At 34.4% G+C, this 17,075-nt stretch overlaps 2 protein-coding genes across 3 annotated transcripts; both read left to right on the forward strand.

Annotated features, from left to right (window-relative positions):
* Positions 1–327: 327 nt before the first annotated feature.
* Positions 328–3,774, forward strand: LOC118033808 (UDP-galactose/UDP-glucose transporter 2). The gene is made up of 7 exons (XM_035038927.2): positions 328–797; positions 1,345–1,373; positions 1,460–1,661; positions 1,892–2,134; positions 2,221–2,322; positions 2,951–3,058; positions 3,278–3,774. Exons 1-7 carry the CDS (start codon positions 672–674, stop codon positions 3,524–3,526), a joined length of 1,059 nt encoding a protein of 352 aa, XP_034894818.1. The 5' UTR covers positions 328–671; the 3' UTR covers positions 3,527–3,774.
* A 1,432-nt stretch (positions 3,775–5,206) lies between these two features.
* Positions 5,207–12,064, forward strand: LOC118033807 (uncharacterized). 2 transcript variants are annotated; one of them, XM_035038924.2, is made up of 9 exons: positions 5,207–5,399; positions 5,910–6,094; positions 6,280–6,367; positions 6,474–6,996; positions 9,463–9,516; positions 10,454–10,551; positions 11,186–11,311; positions 11,443–11,532; positions 11,728–12,064. In XM_035038924.2, the coding sequence occupies exons 1-9, from the start codon at positions 5,340–5,342 to the stop codon at positions 11,845–11,847; spliced, it is 1,344 nt and encodes a 447-aa protein (XP_034894815.1). In that variant the 5' UTR covers positions 5,207–5,339; the 3' UTR covers positions 11,848–12,064. The 2 variants fall into 2 exon arrangements, with proteins under 2 accessions (XP_034894815.1, XP_034894816.1); XM_035038925.2 differs by having other exon boundaries at positions 5,943–6,094.
* Positions 12,065–17,075: the final 5,011 nt, after the last annotated feature.

Below are 17,075 nucleotides of genomic sequence, written 5' to 3' on the forward strand. Positions count from 1 at the left end.
TGTTTTTTTTTTAATTAATCAAATACCAAATTACTTCTCATCTTAAATTAAAATAATTATAAAAATACTAAAATATTTACTGGGTTTTATTTTTTTGTCTTCATGAGTATTTTGGTTTTTTCACCTTGTAACGAAGAAACAATAAATCGGCACCTATTGCAAAGATGTTTCAGTTTTTTTAATGGGCATACAAATTGTAACCATGCAATTTATAAATTATCCATACAAAAAAGAAGAAGAAGGAATAGTGCCGGTCCAACCCTTCTGTTGCCACCAAATCTTGTCGCGAGAAAACGTTTAACATGGAATTTGATATCTTTAAGTGCTCATTCAAGGCTCTTTAGTCCCCCACCAACAAAAAATTTCTCTTTCATCTCCCTTCCTAGCTCCTTCCCTCCCTCTTAAAACCCCCTCTCTCTCAACCTCCATTACCACCCAAACTATACTCTATCACGCTAGACAGAGGGAGAGGTTTTACGAGGCTTTTAAACAGCACCCTTTTGATACATCTCTTCTTTGAATCACCAACCAAACCAATTTCCCTTCCATCTTTCTTTTTTTTTGGTTGTCAATTACACTCACATGCACCGTTAACACAAGCAAGCAACCCGTTGTAGATACACACACTTTTGTACCTTTTTTTTACTGGGTTTGCAGTGTTGAATTGAACAATGAAGGGCGAGGATCAAGCGAGGTCTTTGTTTGGGATTTCTTTATCCGATCGGCCTAAATGGCAACAGTTTCTTATTTGCTCTTCTGGGTTCTTCTTTGGCTATCTCATCAATGGCGTCTGCGAGGTTTGTTTTTGACCTTTATCACTGTTTATCATCTTGGGATTTTTTATGAAGTGTGGAGATGTTGTTTGTTTCTTTTTTTCACTTCGATGGCCAATTGTTCTTGTTTTTCTTTTCTTTTTGGTGTAATTGGTTAAATTTTATGTTGTGAGCATCGATTTATTTCTAAGGTTTTTGCTATACTCTGTTCGATTGCTGAGATTGAAACTAACGGAAAGCAAAGTTTTTTAGATTTTGGATTTAATCGATGACAAAGTCTCATGACTTTTGTTTTCTCTGCAACCAAACAGAGGTGGCCCTGTGCGTTATAATTTTTTTGTTTCTTAAATTTTACCAAGTCAACTGTCTTCTTATGTCATTATTTTGCTAAAAAGATTTTTCTTTTCTTTTCTGGGTGTTCCTTGTATACTGTGTTATTCGTTTTGACCTTAAATTATGAAAATCGAATATTACAATATTGGTAAATTTCTGGTTGGTTTTTGTTTGATTCTCATCTTTGAACCTTTGATCTGATCATTGACATTTCGCATCTTTCATTGGCTAATTCCAGGAATATGTGTATAATCGGCTTCAATTCAGGTACATCACCATCGACAGTATTTTCTAGTTTTGTTCTGTCATGTAGTAATTCTTATGCATGTTTGTTTTTTCTTTTGAGTTTTCAGCTATGGTTGGTATTTCACATTTGTACAAGGATTTGTGTACTTGGTGCTTATATACTTGCAGGGTTTTACCCCCAAGCAAATGGTGAATCCATGGAAAACTTATTGGAAACTCTCTGCTGTTCTTATGGGTTCTCATGGGCTGACTAAGGGGTCCCTGGCCTTTCTCAATTATCCAGCTCAAATCATGTTCAAATCCACCAAGGTAAACTCAGTTCTTATCAACCTCTTCTTCTTTAAACTTATATTCATGTCTTCTAATCGGTCGTGAAAGGTTTTGTTCTTTAAAACAAAAAGATTTATGTACATATGGAAGTAATATTTAATTGAACTTATGTTGCTTGCATTTGAATACGTGGAAATCTTGAAGAAATTTAAGATGGATCTTGTCTCTTATTCTGTAATTTGTGAGTTTTGGTGATTTTGAGAATCTAGGTACTGCCAGTTATGGTAATGGGCGCCTTTATTCCAGGATTGAGAAGAAAATATCCATTTCATGAATACATATCAGCCCTGCTTCTGGTCATCGGTCTGATCCTTTTCACCTTGGCAGATGCCCAAACATCGCCAAATTTTAGCATAATTGGTGTCCTGATGATTTCTGGTGCTTTAATTATGGATTCTTTAATGGGTAATTTGCAAGAAGCAATATTTACCATGAATCCGGACACCACTCAGGTGATCTCAATATTCTGTTGGTACTTAAATGCAAAATTGATTTGACAAAAAATAGTATCCCATTAGGCTTTTTTTTTCCTTGACAGATCGAGGTGCTGTTCTGCTCTACAGTTGTTGGATTGCCTTTCTTGCTCCCTCCGATGATCCTGACTGGAGAGCTGTTTAAGGCTTGGAAATCTTGTGCTCAAGTAAAGAACTATGCTCTTACAAGTTTTTGTCATCTTGCGTGCACTTATAAATTGATTTTAAAAGAAATCCTTCGTGTCCATGTGGAGCTCCATTGAAAATGGTTGGGGTCAAGTTACACTTAACGTGCCGGGTATGCACAATCGAGGGAAGTTCCTAGGAGAAATCAATGATTTGGTGGCTGAAAGTCCACTTCATTTATTTAAATGATGAATACCGTCCCCTGACGTAGTCAAACCTCTAGTGGGGTTATTTTCTAAGCTTCTCTACTGGGGACATAACTTGCTTTAAAAAATTAGGAATTCTGTAGTACTAAAGTATTGATAAGGGGAGAGGGAAATACTTATTGATTGACAAGTAAAGAATTTATGTTACCAAGAGGTTTGTTTGGGTCAAGGGAAGACAGTTCATGAGCTCTTTTCTGGTCAATTGAACATAGAAACAGATTTAAGATTTTTGTTACTCCAGTTACTTATTCTCCTAGTATAACGTATTTAAAATAAATGATCTACTATCAGAAATCCAGATTGTCACTGCCTTAAATGTCTAATATTATTCCTTTTGATAATTACTATAAATTTTGTTTCTATTGCCAAGATCCTTTGATCATTGCTGCTTTATGTGTTGCAGCATCCTTACGTGTATGGGGTGTTAGTATTTGAAGCCATGGCCACATTCATTGGCCAAATTTCTGTTCTATCCCTCATTGCCATTTTTGGGGCTGCTACCACTGCCATGGTAAGTCCATCCCCCTCCCTCCCTCTGGATAGCTGTAAACTATGCATTTTGTTCCCGACTTCATCATGTCTTGTATCGGAATAATTCACTTGGAAGCCTAATGGGGGATTCAATAGCTTTCAAAATTAAAAATATTTTTACCACCTTATTCTAGGATCATGTTTTAGCGTTTTACATGATATATCTAACTGTAAGGTTCTGATTTGTACTGGCGTGCAGATAACAACTGCTAGAAAAGCAGTTACCTTGTTGCTGTCATATATGATATTCACAAAGCCATTAACCGAGCAGCATGGATCAGGGCTGCTGCTCATCGCCATGGGAATTATATTGAAGATGGTTCCTATAGATTATAAACCCCCAGGTAGGAGTGCACCTAGAAATGGGAAGTCCCATTTTAAAGATGAGAAAAGTCAAGCAGATAGTAGGAAAGGTGAAGGAGATGAAGAAAAAAGGCCCTTAGTTTGAAGACCAAGGTCATAGATTTTTTTGTTCTTATTTGTAATTTTTTCCTCGAATTTGTTCTTGGTTTCTCATTAAACCCAGGAAGGGCATGGGGGATAGGAATAAGAAAAGTATATCAGGTCAGGAAAGAAAGAGAGAATAGACATGCTAGCTACTTGTAATGTAAAATTTCAGTGGTGAAACTGATTTACCTTTCGATGTTTTTGAAATTGAAATACAAGAGCAATGTTCTCTTTCTTTTTGTGGCCCGATATGGCATGCCCTTCTTCATAGTTTGATGTTTAATACAGAAATATATGGAGATTAAAGTGATGGTTGCCTCAACATGTGAACTTGTCTTAAAACCATTTTGAAGCCTGTGTCAACTGGTAGGGCAACCGCTCCTCGGCAGCTAATGGTTGATGTCGAGGATTCTCCTCGTAATGATTGGCAATTTGTTCCATAGAAGTTTCAGATACAGAGACACAGAAGTGGCCCATCGAATGATCGAATGCCCTGAGGAGCGACATCCCATCCCATCGTTCTCCTGATTTTTGTCAAGAAAGTGTGTTGCTGCTCAGCCTCGAGAAATTTTATCATCATGGATATGTTTAGATTAGCTTTTGTCAACTCAATTAAATATTTTCCTCATCTCATTTAGGCGTACCAACCTCCTTGAACTGTTTGCAAGGATTATTTTTATTTTTATTTTTTCACAAACTTCCCTCCAGTTGGAATCCGAAATGGAACAATATAGGAAAAATCTCAATTTAGTCCCAAACCTATACAACTTATCAATTAGGTCTTGCATTTATCGCTTGTATCCTTTTGTCAATTTATTTTAATAATTTAAGTCTAATTGCATATTCTATGCTCTAAAATGATTTTCCATCGACATTAAACTTTTTTGTCAAATGTGCTTATTTATGCACTAAAATGGCATAATTTGAAGAAAAAAAATGAAAACAAATATTGATCAACACTCATAAAAAGACTTGATCGAGAATTTTTGAGATGTAAATGATAAAATCTATAAATTCAAGACTCAATTGAAAATGAGTATAAACTTGGGACTAAATTGAGGTTTTCAGGATAATTTATATTCACAAGCCTTATTGAATAAATCAGTTTCAGTTTTGCTCTCAGGAACTTTACCCCCCCCCCATAATTTCATGGGCTCAAAGCCCATCCCATAAGCTGGTAAAATTTGTAAATATTTACAAATTTAGCATATTTATATTCAAAAAGTGTTTAAAAAAACTTTTGAATTTTTTTTATTTCAAACTAATTTTTATAATTTTAATATATTAATATAAAATATAATTTTATTTTAAAAAAATTTAAATAAATTTTTTTTTTAAAAATAACAACAAAAATAATTAATTTTGTAACAAATTGTAATAATGAGGGCATAAAATAGCACAAATGCACATAATCCAATTAAAATTTAGAGTATATTTGAAAGTATGGTAAAATTATTTTTTATTTTATAATATATTAAAGTAATATTTTTTTATTTTTAAAAATTATTTTTAATATAAAGTATCAAAATATTTTTAAAAAAATTAAAATTGTTAATTAATTTTTTTTTAATTGTTTTCAAAATGATTTCCAAATATAATAACGAACGCACACTTAATTACCCACGTGATCAAACGGTCACAATCACCTCACTTTTTATTAAATTAATCTCCAAATTTTTAAAAGGATAGCATCATCATTCATCACCATTAACCAAAAGCCCCTGAAAGAAAATTGAAAAAATAATTCAAAAGCAAGAAAAACCCTATTTTGGTTCCCTTTCTCTCCTTACTGCTTTTCAAGAAAAGAAGAAATCATGAAAGGAGCGAAACGATTTGCCGCTTCAGACCCAGGCCCTGATTCGAATGACACGGCAGTGAGTTTCTTAAAGAAAACCCTAATTTGATTCTACTTGATTGTCTTGTTTACTTGATAAAGGATATGCTTATTTGTGCTTTTAGGAAAAAAAAAAAAAACATTTCTGTAGTTCTGCTTTGGATTTGTAATAATGACGTTTGGATTTTGAATTGCGGACTGTAGCTTAAATTGGGATTTTGAATTTAGTTTTGAGTTTTTGAGGAATTTAGTGCTTTAATTGATTAATATTTTTTATGATAAAGTGAAATTAGGGCTAAAAATTTAGTTCTTTTAGTTTCTAGACGGTCTATGTATTTTATGTTAATGCATTTTAAGGAGCTTTAGTGAGATTCTTGGTTGCATTTGTTCATATCTTTGAATGTTTAATTGAGCTCATTGTGTAGGCAAAATCAAAACTACGATTCCATAACTTAGTTTTTGTTATTTTCACTGCTGGCTTTTGTACTTTTCCATGGAAAGAATAATTTATTTTACGTCTTTTTGGTATTGACATCCAATCATGTTTTAGAGGCTGATTGTGCAACACTCAATATGGTTGCAGTTACGGAATAAGAGAATAATGGAAGGATCGCTATTTGATATTCATAGACCTGAACAATCTCAGCAACAATCGACTCCATTGCCACCGTTGGATGCAAAACGGGCTGCTTCATCACAGCAGCATGTGAGAGCTCTCAATAACCAATTTGCCAGGTCCATTTCTTTCTTTGTATTTGAACAACTTTGCGTCTTCAGTTATTATCTGGTCAACTTAGTTTCTGCTTCAATGATTAATTTGGATGAAGATGATGCGTTCTCTTGTTTGTGTAAACCCCCCCCCCCCCCCCCCCCTCGAAATTAGAGGCTTAATTTCTGGGACTTCTTTCAATTTTGAATAGTTGGGTTCAAACGCAACTGAAGAACCATCCTGATGAACTCTGGGAAGATGGGATTCGAGATTACCTTGCTCATGCTTCAAACATTATGGTAACATTTAACATCCTTCAGTATGCATTAAAGGGGATATGCATGGCACTCATCTTTATATTGTAAAATGCATTTATAAAAGCTTTGATCTTCTCTCTAATTGCAGGAGAAGTTTAGTGATGTTGTCAATTGGCTTAAAGCAAATGCTGTAAAAGGAGGGCCTGTTGCTGATTATCTTCCAGCTGAAAAGAAATTGGTGCCTGAAATAAAGAATAATGAGAGCAAATTACTTCAAGAAAAAACTGGGTTTGCTTTACCAAGTACCAGTACAAGCCTTGCAAGTTCCTGGAGCTCTGGTTTCTTTTCTGCCAACCAAAGTTCTGGAGGAGTATCATCTAGTAGCCAAAGCTCTAGTTTATTCTCCAATGGTCAAAGTTCTGGTTCATTATTATCGAACAATCCAAGTTCTGTTTTGTCCTCAAACAACCAAAGCTCTGGATTTTTCTCAAACATTCAAAGCCCTGGCCTCTTGTCCAACAATCAAAGCTCTGGAGCATTCTCCAACAGCCAGAGTTTAGGAGCACTCTCCAACAGTCAAACACCTTTCTCCTTTAATCAAAGCTCTGGAACATTCTCCAACAGCCAAAGTTTAGGAGCACTCCCCAACACTCAAACATCTTTCTTGTTTGGTAGGTTTTGTACTGCCTTACTTCAATGCTACACAGGTTATAAAGTCACACCAGTAGTAGTAAGTCGCTAAGATGAATTATGTGCCAGAGAAAATGGAAAAATACATTTGTGACACTGGAAATGTTTGCCATGCTCAAGTAGGACCTATAAGTGAGTCTTGGTTCTAGTTTGATCATCTAGATGAAGATAGTCCTTTAAAGGTTACAAAAGTTATGTGATATTGTGAACTGGACTGTGAAAGGTATTCCCATAAGACCCATCGGACCTTACTACATGCACCTTGGTGTCTAATGGTGTGGCAATATAGTCTAGAGAGTGGGTGAAGGAAAGTGAATATGAGTTGACTGTTCACATCTCAAGCCCTAAGGTTATACACCCAAGCTGGAGAGAAATTTAGAGAAAACTCTAAAATTCTGAATCTGAATCTCAAAATGAACTAGACATCCCTATTTATATTAGTTAGATCTAAAATCCTTTATAGAAATGATTACCCATTAAAACTTACTTAACTGATAGAATACATCTAGCATTAGGATTCCTAAATAGTAAAACATTAATTAAATTAAAATTTATAATCTAAACAGGATAAAACAATCCAAATACAACAAAGTAAATAAAGACAATCCCGCATAATAACTTTTGAGCCTTATTTGAAGGCTTTTTGGATCTCCAATTATCGTGAAATTTTAACTTATTAGGAAATAGGGCTTTCAGAATCTTCTGTTAAAATTTCAACTCAATCTAATAGTTGGATTAGAAGTTATGTTTTATTTACCAAAACTTCGTCTTGGACGCTTCTTAATCTCTCAAAACCTAAGAATCTTAACTGTTAGTAAAATAATACAATAAATATTATTTGCCAAGAATATTGAAGAACTCTCCCCCATGTTAGTCCCCTTTACTTTCAAGAAACTTGCCCTCGAGTTATTTGTCAAGAATTGAACTTTTCTATTCCAAAAGAACAAATACTTTGAATATAGTATTTTAGCAAACATATTCACGAAGTAGTGTGTCTTTGACCTGTGAACTTCAAAATTTAAGTTATGATGTTTGCATGCTAAAGAAAAATCTATATCTAATGTTATACTCTCTATTCCTATGAAATCTCCACCTTTAGTTCCTTCACACATTTGTTTACTTCAAACTTGACCTTTTCATCATCTATGATCTACAATATTTCAACCTTTGAATATAAAGAAACTTCGAGATAATCTTTCATAATATCTTTAGGAAAATTGTCATAAATTACCATGTCCTCCATATCCTTACTTGCGAGATCTTTATTCTTGATTGAAAGATCATCGTTAGCCACTATCTTCTCCAACTTAAGGTTAAAAGACTAAAATTGTTTGTCGGCACCCTCTTTGGTCATGTTATCTTCAGCATGATTAGATAACTTTGAAATTTTGCTTTTACCAAATTCCTCCACCTAGACAAGTGATTGTCTAGGTGGAATTTTAGGAATAGGTCTTAGGCAAGGTTAGCCTCGAGGTAAGTCTCCAAGCATGTTCCTCTTCTCTTTGTGATTCCTGTTTGCATCACCCATTAGCCGATTTAGACCTGTTATGGCTTGCTCCAATCAATCCATTCTCCATTCTTAACCCGTTCATGAGCCCGCACAGCACTACAGTGGGTCTCCACTCTCACATTGCGAAGTGGGTTGCTATTGTCTCCATCCATCAAAGAGGTTAAATTGCTCTAATACCAATTGACACGGCGTATAGTGTGGATTGAAGCTGAGATTCTCACGCTTTAAGGTTAAAGACCTAAGTTGTAGAGAAATTTATAGAAAATTCTTCGATATTTTATTAAAAGTCTAAATAGTTTGAAACTGATTCTCAAAATTAACTAGACATCTTTATTTATATTAGTTAGATAAAAAATCCTTTATAGGAAAGGATTCCTTGTTAAAACTAAAATCCTTTATAGGATAGGATTTCTAATTAAAACTTATCTAACTAATAGAGTCCATCTAGGATTATGATTTCCAGATAGTAAAAATATTAATTAAATTAAAGTCTAATCTAAATAGAAAAAAAGAATTCAAACACAACAAGGCAAATAAAAACAATCTCGAAAAGTAACTTCCGAGCTTTATTTGAAGGCATTTCTAATCTCCGATCATCATAAAATTTTAAACCAATTGAAAACAGGGCCTTCAAAATTTTCTATTAAAATTTCAGTTTGATTGAACGGTCGGATTAAAGGTTCTCTGATTTACCACACTATTTCTTGGACTCATTTTAAACTCTTCAAAACCTAAAAATTGTAACGATTAATGAAATAATGCTGATAAGCATTACTATGTCAAGAATATTTTAGTTAATAAGATACAAAGATGCAGATATGACAATTCGTTAGTGATTCTGCTGTGATTTTTTTATATAGATTATGGTCTCATATGTTGCTTTTGTGGAAGTGACATGAAATATGACCTCTTCTTCTTCTTCTTTTTTTAATTTTAGGAAGCCAAAGCTCCATCCCCGCAAACCATAACACTGCAGATGAAGCGGATGATGGTGAGAGAAAGAAGAATTTCCTTTTTAGTTAAACCTGCTATGCATTTTATGATTATCATCAATTGGCTCCTTTCTTGTGCATGTATGCTTTATTTGAGATAATCATGTTATGTGCATAAGTGTGAACTGGGCTTCTTATCTGTTTCACATACTGCCAGTTGAAATTTGGTTTCAAGTCTTCAAAAAATTGGCATGTTGTGAATACCTTCTTGTTGGTTCCTTTTGGAAAATTGGATCAGAGACTTGTGCAGGCTATTAGTATTGTAAGGTATTGAGTTTATTCAATTGCAAGCCTGATGCTTTTCAAGATATAAAGGAACATGCTGCAAATGTAGAAATCAATTTTGATCTGTGTTTTTATGTCTGATCGCAGTGTCCTTTTTTCTCAACTTTTGAGACCATGGAACTGCCACTCTTAATAGATTAGATTTTCACTCTGAACTTGGTTATGAAATATTGGAAGAGGATAGTTGAGTGTTTAAGGTAACTCTTGGGAGTTTACTGTATTTCTGAGAGGATTTGTTGTTTTTACTTTTTCTCTACAGCATAAGCAGACAAAATAGTTGTTCTTGTTTACTGGAAATGAAGACATTAATCATTAAACTTTCAATTCCTATATTTCTTGGATTTGATCTGTTGTGTTATATATATATGAAATTTTAATGTTTCTATCCTGATTATTCAGTCAACTGAATGGTCTCTCTGCTCTGTGAAGTTTGTGCTTTCATGATGTTGGTCTGCTTTACTGGTTCTAGCTCTGATCCATTTTGAAGCTGGATTTGCACAGGTTGTTTGCATGTCTTTTAGAACTTTGAAATCTTAAATGGTAGATAGTTCTTTTTTCATATTATTTCGATAATTTTTCCTTGTAGCCTGGAAACCCCAGCCCACTCGTGTGTTTGTTTTATGTTGATGTTAAACCCTTTTCTTTTACCAGAAAATGAATTACAGCAACCTGGCAGTCCATCTGTGAAGAAGTCTGAAGAGAAGGGTATTGTTACAGTCCATGAAGTCAAGTGCAAGCTCTATGTGAAGGTAATTGACATGTCATATTGTACTTATTGAGACTTGCATTGCAAAGTTTTTATTTTTGGGTTAAGGTTATGTAAATGTATCAACTTTTATTGAAGAAGAAAGTTGTCTTTTGCTCATGCATACCTGCAAATCTAACTTTCTCCTTGCCCCTTTTTTTTTTTTTTTATGAAATTAGTTAGTTTGGCATCTAATATTCTATCTAATGCTGTGTCAAAAATCTCTTGATTGTTTTGAAGTGAAGATCATTTCATGTTTCATGCATTCCATGAGATTTTAAGGTCCAGCATTAGTAATTAAATAGTACAGGTAACAAAAAAATTAAAAAAGCCCTGAACCAAACTCTGTATTTGTGGTGATAAGTGGTACTTCAATTCTCCCAAAATCAGAATATCCAGGATTCCAAGTGTATCAGTTGTTAATGCGTATTGGTGTGATTTGAGTTTGACAGTTCTGTATTTCATCTTGAAATGATGCAATGCTGTCCCATTCTGTATCTTGGTTATGTTTGTAATTGATCTACCTCATGAATTGAGATGATCTGCATGCCAGTCAAGTCTTGACTTGCATCTCCTGCTTGCGCTGCCTTCTTTGTGGTTGAATGATTTCTGTGGTTTTTTTCTCTACATATGTTCAGTCAAGTGATCCGGAAGATAAGGACACATGGAAAGATAAGGGCCCAGGGCAGCTTTCCATCAAATGCAGAGAGGGGATTGGCAAGTCCACGAAAGAATCTAAACCAACCATTGTTGTTCGAAATGATGTATGTTCGAAATGATTAGGCATTTATCTTCTTTTGACAGACATGGCATCGTGCTTAGTTGAAATTGCTACTTTAACTCCTGTGTAACTCTCTCTTGGACTTACTGTCTGTAGTGTTTTTGCTGATGGCAGGTGGGGAAAGTGTTACTTAATGCTTTGCTCTATCCAGGAATCAAGACAAATCCACAGAAGAATTCCCTTGTTGCAATATTTCACACTGCAGTAATGCGTTTTAATTCTTTATATTTGCACATTTATGAGCATATAAACTTTGCCTGGTTTAGCCTTCACCTGCAAATATTTACAGATTCACATAACCATCACATAGAAGGCAGCTGTAATGGCAGATATTAATAACAGTGTTTAATGTAGCATCTCTATCATGGAACTCATAGCCGATGGTTCGTCTTATTGTAGGGTGATGATAGCGGCAATAATGATAGTGCTGCGGCACGTACGTTCTTAATTAGGACAAAAACAGAGGAGGATCGGAATAAGCTAGCGACAGCAATCCAAGAATACGCTCCCACTTCATGAAAGTCATTATAGGAGCACGATTCTTAAAATTTTGCACCAAGTGGCTTGTTAGGAACTGAGCCAGCTTGTCTTGGGGCTCCAAAATAACAGGGGTCAATTTTTAGAACTCGGACCCCATGAAATCAAATGTATTTCTATTTACTTGTATTATAATAGGAGGAAAAGGAATGCTATGTTTTGTTTCAATCTTAAACCATTATTATCCTTTTCTAGTTAACTTGTTTATTTGATGAATGAGCAGGTCATCATATGACTGGCATCATTCACGGTGTCCAACGCCTTAATTTATGCAATGCTATCAAATTTTTCTTCTCTCTAAAGTGTAATTGAAGGCAAATAGAATCAGGAAATTGCAAGCTCTCCTTCCCAAGTTGCCCACAGCACAGCCCCAAGATACAGAAACAAAATGCAATAACAATACTGAGAGTGCACTGGATGGAGGGGGAGATAAATGCATTTGAAATTTAATTATGTGCTACTTCTGTTAGTGCTCGCATATTGCAATTTTTTAGAAACCTCATAAATTAAGCCACCAATCTGTCATCGGAGTTCAGTTCCTCGCATCCCCAGAACTTTCCGTGTCGGCCATTATCAGAACTCGTTGATTCTTCCAAGGAAATCCTTCCCAAGTGCCCAGTCAGGGTACGAATTGCACATGCACGCCTGTAGGCTCTAGCACACAAGTGATAATCTAAGTGATGGGGCGGTAGTGATGTGACTGCATGCTGCCCCGCGAATTACCGACTCACTGACCATGACATTAAAGTTGATCAAGCTCGCCTGGTCCTATGGTGTGATTTCTTCTGCCGTGGATACTGGATAATATAGACCCATTGAACCCTTCCTGAGGAATTTCTATCTTCTGCATCCTTTCTCCTATTCCACGGTTAACGGGAACAAGAGTATCTGACAATGCAGGGAGCTTTCCTGGGAATACTTCTGCACCAGCCAAGAAAGAGAGCTTTGAATAGTAGTAATTCATGGACAAATATACTACACGTATATCGAAATAGAAGTGGAATCTGGAAACACGTTAGGGACCTGATTGCTCTCATATCTGGAGCCAAAAGAAGCCTATCCTTTTTGGGAAATGTTGTTCTCTAACTCGCAGTTTTTAATGGTTTCCAAAGATGGACGTGGATGCCTATCCATCTAATTTGTATTAACTATGATCTTATAAACAGGAGAGTGATGAAAGCAACATATGTACCTCCATGAATTGCATCCAATTTCGAGTCAGTGACTTTAGCATCAAACAAGAAATCTCCTTTCTCAACTGCAATTCTAGGACTGAAGAAGGTAAAGCTTAGCATTGATGAGAGCTCTATTGCACCTGATTCGTCATGGTTGCTAAACGAAAAACCTTCAGATGCAGAGCAAGGAGTGTTGTCGTTAACTAGGAAGGAAGAAAATGACGATGTCAATGTAGGAGATTGCCCCTGTTGATCCTCACCAGTTACAGGCGATTCATAGGTGAAGCTGTAGGCTTGATCCCTGGCAATGAATGGGGTAGAGAAAGAACCTCCAGCAATTTCTAGCTGTCCACGATTAAGGTTGTCCTGCAGGTAGGATTCTTGAGCTAGTTGTGATAAACATTAATAAATACACAGTAAAACCAAGAGCACTTCTAGTTTCTTTTAATAATAATAATGTACTCATCTATCATATTTAAGGCCTCAAAATAATTTGGCTGATGTCTTCTATAATTGGGTTTTGACATATTCTAGATTTTTGTTTTTAAAAAAACTCCTTCGATTAAAATGGGAGTTAATTAGAAATTAGTCCCTGTAGTATATCATAATTTATTAATTGTTCCATATAGAAAATAGTCAAATATTCATTTGAACATCGTTGACCATACTTAATTTAGGTTTTTTTATCCCAAAAATATCTTCTTTCCCGGTCAAATTTTCCTGTCCTGTCTAATTATATGTATCTTTTTTAAAAAAAAATGAATTGAAGAAAATTACCAAGTTATAATTGGATTTTAAGAGCACAAGGATGTAATAATATTTTTTGAACTTACAAGGACCAACTTAAAATTAACACTTAAACTGGCAACCTAGCAAGGATGTGACTGATGCCCGGACAAGAGACAGCAAGCTGTGGGTTTTACTTGACTTGAACACTCTGCAGTCTGCACCCAAATAGCTTGGCATAAAGTCCCCTTAAACGACAAGAAAATTCAATGTCAATATTTGTCTATGCTTCCTCTTCTCCATCCTCGTTCATTAATAAGGGGTAGGACCAGATAAAGGGTGTAAAAGGAGCTGAAAAACAATCCCATTTTAGGCTCTTTAAGTCCAGGCAGTCGGCACTTTGCCGGGTAAAAGAAATGCTGGCTTTTGTTGTGGGATCCTCGCATACCTTTGACAGGGAGGTCTCTTAGATTCTGTCTGTAATAATTGAGGCAATGTGGCGTGGCCGGGTAGCCTGGCCCCATTGTGTGTGAACTGTAATTTATTAGCTCAGGTCCCCTATTGGCGTGATGGTTTTAGTATAACGAATTGAATCCAGTTGACAGCAGCTGTAAAGAATTTCCTATAATGCTTGATTATGCAATCTATTAGCAATAACAACAGCAGAATCATACAAGGTGATAACTGATAACCCTCTTTTCTTGATGACAGATCTTTTTTTTCTCAATGACTTGAGATTGAGAGGTTTAATTACCTTTTAATTACAATTGACTTGCGACTGATGTGAAGAGGTTGATCTTTTAGTCAAGTTTTTTTTTTTTTTTTTTTGGAACAAATTTTGAGATATTATATAATGTTAAAAAAACAATCATTTGCAGTAGTGAGAAATCTCTACACCGTCTGGATTGGGGTGATGATCGATAAGCACGAGACAAGGACAGAAGATGCATCCACATGTCCGAAACTTGTTTCATTGTCTGCCTCAGCAAATGGGAAATTTGATGAATCTTAAAAATAACAATCATTTAATAATTTCTTTAAAAAGAATACATACAGCTAACATTAATGAGTGTCCTGACAGGATTTGAATGGACATAATTCCACGACCTGAATTTAATTCGGCTAAATTGTAATCTGTGGTAAAGATTTATACTCCATCAAACCTGCTGTGGATTCTGTTCCTGCAAGTTATATCGCGTCACCATCTTTCGCCATCTCATCTCTCTTCGTTAATACAGCGTGTAATAAGGAGAGTTGTGTGAAAATTCAGGAAAGGAGAGAAAATATGACTTTTGACCCTTAACGACACTCTATATTGTTTTCGGGTGTAACGTATTATTGTCCAAAAAAACACCATTAATTGGCTGGCTAAATTCTTTCGACCTTTGAGCAATTTAAGAATTAAACTCTTTGAATTCTAGGGTTATAGTTTAATTAATTGGATTTTAGATTTAAATTTTAAAAATTATCAGTTTAAGTCTTGTAAACTTTAAACCATTAAAATTTATATAATCATTAACTTAAAAATACGTGGGATTAATTGAGGTACACGTAAACTATCTCAAACACCTACATTAATAATAATAAAATAAATAAAACTCTTTGAAATTTTAATTTAGGGTTTGACCTCTGTTGAACTTTGTTAGATTTTATTTGTACCCAGATAATTTTGTTTTTTTTTTTGGTAGAATTCAATCCTCGAAGCAAACTCGTTAATAATTAACAAGGAGTTACATTTTCGCATGCAAAATCCATTAACTTACAGATGGAATCTTACAAGAATTAATGAAATGATTTAATTTCAAGTGAAGCATGGTTTAATGAAGTCTGCTAGAGGTTTAATTTTCAAATGATCTAAAGTTTATGGGAGGTGGCACCTTACCTGTCTAGCGTAGTTAATTTTTCATCCATGTCCTGTGCTGGGTCGGCAAATATTGAGTTTGTTTTTGATAATGCATCTGAAATGCTTTTGCAAGAGTTTATTTTTTTCCCCGTTCATCAATAGCTTTGAACACACAGTATTAAATCATTGACGAGTACTCCAAAAACATTAATTTTATTATTTTTTTTTTTTTTAGAAAAAACACTATGAACCTTTCAAAAATGTTTTTTTTTTTCAAGAAAATTACTTTTCTACAAGTGCAATTTTATAAATTACAATTGCATATGGAGGAATAAAAAAATATTTAAATTTGAACAAATAGATGAATCTACTAAATATATAATAAAAAAGCTTAAACAGTTTATCAGTCCATCCAAATTTTACTTTTCACATAACATGCTTTAATATGTTTGAAATTATAATAGTGGCTATGATTTAAAATGTTTTTTATTTAAAATATATTAAAATAAAAATAATAATTTTTTTTTAAGATTAGCATATTAAAAACAATTTAAAAACATCAAAAATAATATTTAAAATTTAAAAACCGCATTTCCTCAATTCTTGATTAGCAGAAATTAAAAAAAAAATCAAAACCTAATTTACTTTGCTTATGAAAAAGTTGATGTGATTGAAGAAAGAAAAAGTTTGACATCACTGTAGTGTAGTCAGAGATGGATGATCTACAGAAATCATCATCAAAACCTGGAAATAAATCAGCGGCGGTCAATAATACTGGAGACTCCAACTTTCATGGGCAAAGCATTAATGATCATCGGAGTGTTAATGGCAAGTTTGGTGAGACTATGGACCTACAGCAAAATGCGCTTGATATATCCTTTTCATTTCTAAGTCAAAAATCTTCCTTGCTAGATCCGAACAAATGAAAAAAAAAAGAAGCCATTTCCGCTGCGTTGTATGGCGAAGAATCTCTCAAGAACAAGGTCAGCCCACCTTGGAATCTTCATAGCGTTGACTCAAGACCACGAGCATGAAATTCGCAAAACCAGACGGAATAAAATCCAACCAGATTGAAACTGAGGCTAGGAACAGAAGTACAGGTTTGGTGGAGATGCTGTCAGAGCTGAATCCCATGGTTGAACAGTTTGCGCCTCCCTCACTGGCTAACCATGATAGATATTTTGATAACAGGTTCGTTTACATTTCATGTTTTTAAAAATATTTTAAAAAAATAAAATTTATTTTTTTACTTCAAATTATTTTTTTATATATGCTAAAAATAATTTTTAAAAAATAAAAAAATATTATTTTAATATATTTTCAATAAAAATAACATTCAAAAACAACCATTATAATGTATTTCAAATGCTAATACATTTGTAGTGTAGATTAATTATGGTATTGAGGATACGTTAAAAAGCAACCGCTCATATTTCTGTTTATATGGTGGAAATTAAAAGGGTGAG

This window comes from Populus alba, chromosome 1 (genome assembly GCF_005239225.2).
Source record: "Populus alba chromosome 1, ASM523922v2, whole genome shotgun sequence".
Lineage (NCBI taxonomy): Eukaryota > Viridiplantae > Streptophyta > Magnoliopsida > Malpighiales > Salicaceae > Populus > Populus alba.

Coding starts and splice junctions, on each gene's coding strand:
- LOC118033808 (XM_035038927.2), top strand. CDS start 672: ATGAAGGGCGAGGATCAAGCGAGGTCTTTGTTTGGGATTTCTTTATCC. Junction 798..1,344: donor TCATCAATGGCGTCTGCGAG/GTTTGTTTTTGA, acceptor GGCTAATTCCAG/GAATATGTGTATAATCGGCT. Junction 1,662..1,891: donor TCATGTTCAAATCCACCAAG/GTAAACTCAGTT, acceptor TTGAGAATCTAG/GTACTGCCAGTTATGGTAAT.
- LOC118033807 (XM_035038924.2), top strand. CDS start 5,340: ATGAAAGGAGCGAAACGATTTGCCGCTTCAGACCCAGGCCCTGATTCG. Junction 6,997..9,462: donor TCAAACATCTTTCTTGTTTG/GTAGGTTTTGTA, acceptor TTTTAATTTTAG/GAAGCCAAAGCTCCATCCCC. Junction 9,517..10,453: donor TGCAGATGAAGCGGATGATG/GTGAGAGAAAGA, acceptor TTCTTTTACCAG/AAAATGAATTACAGCAACCT.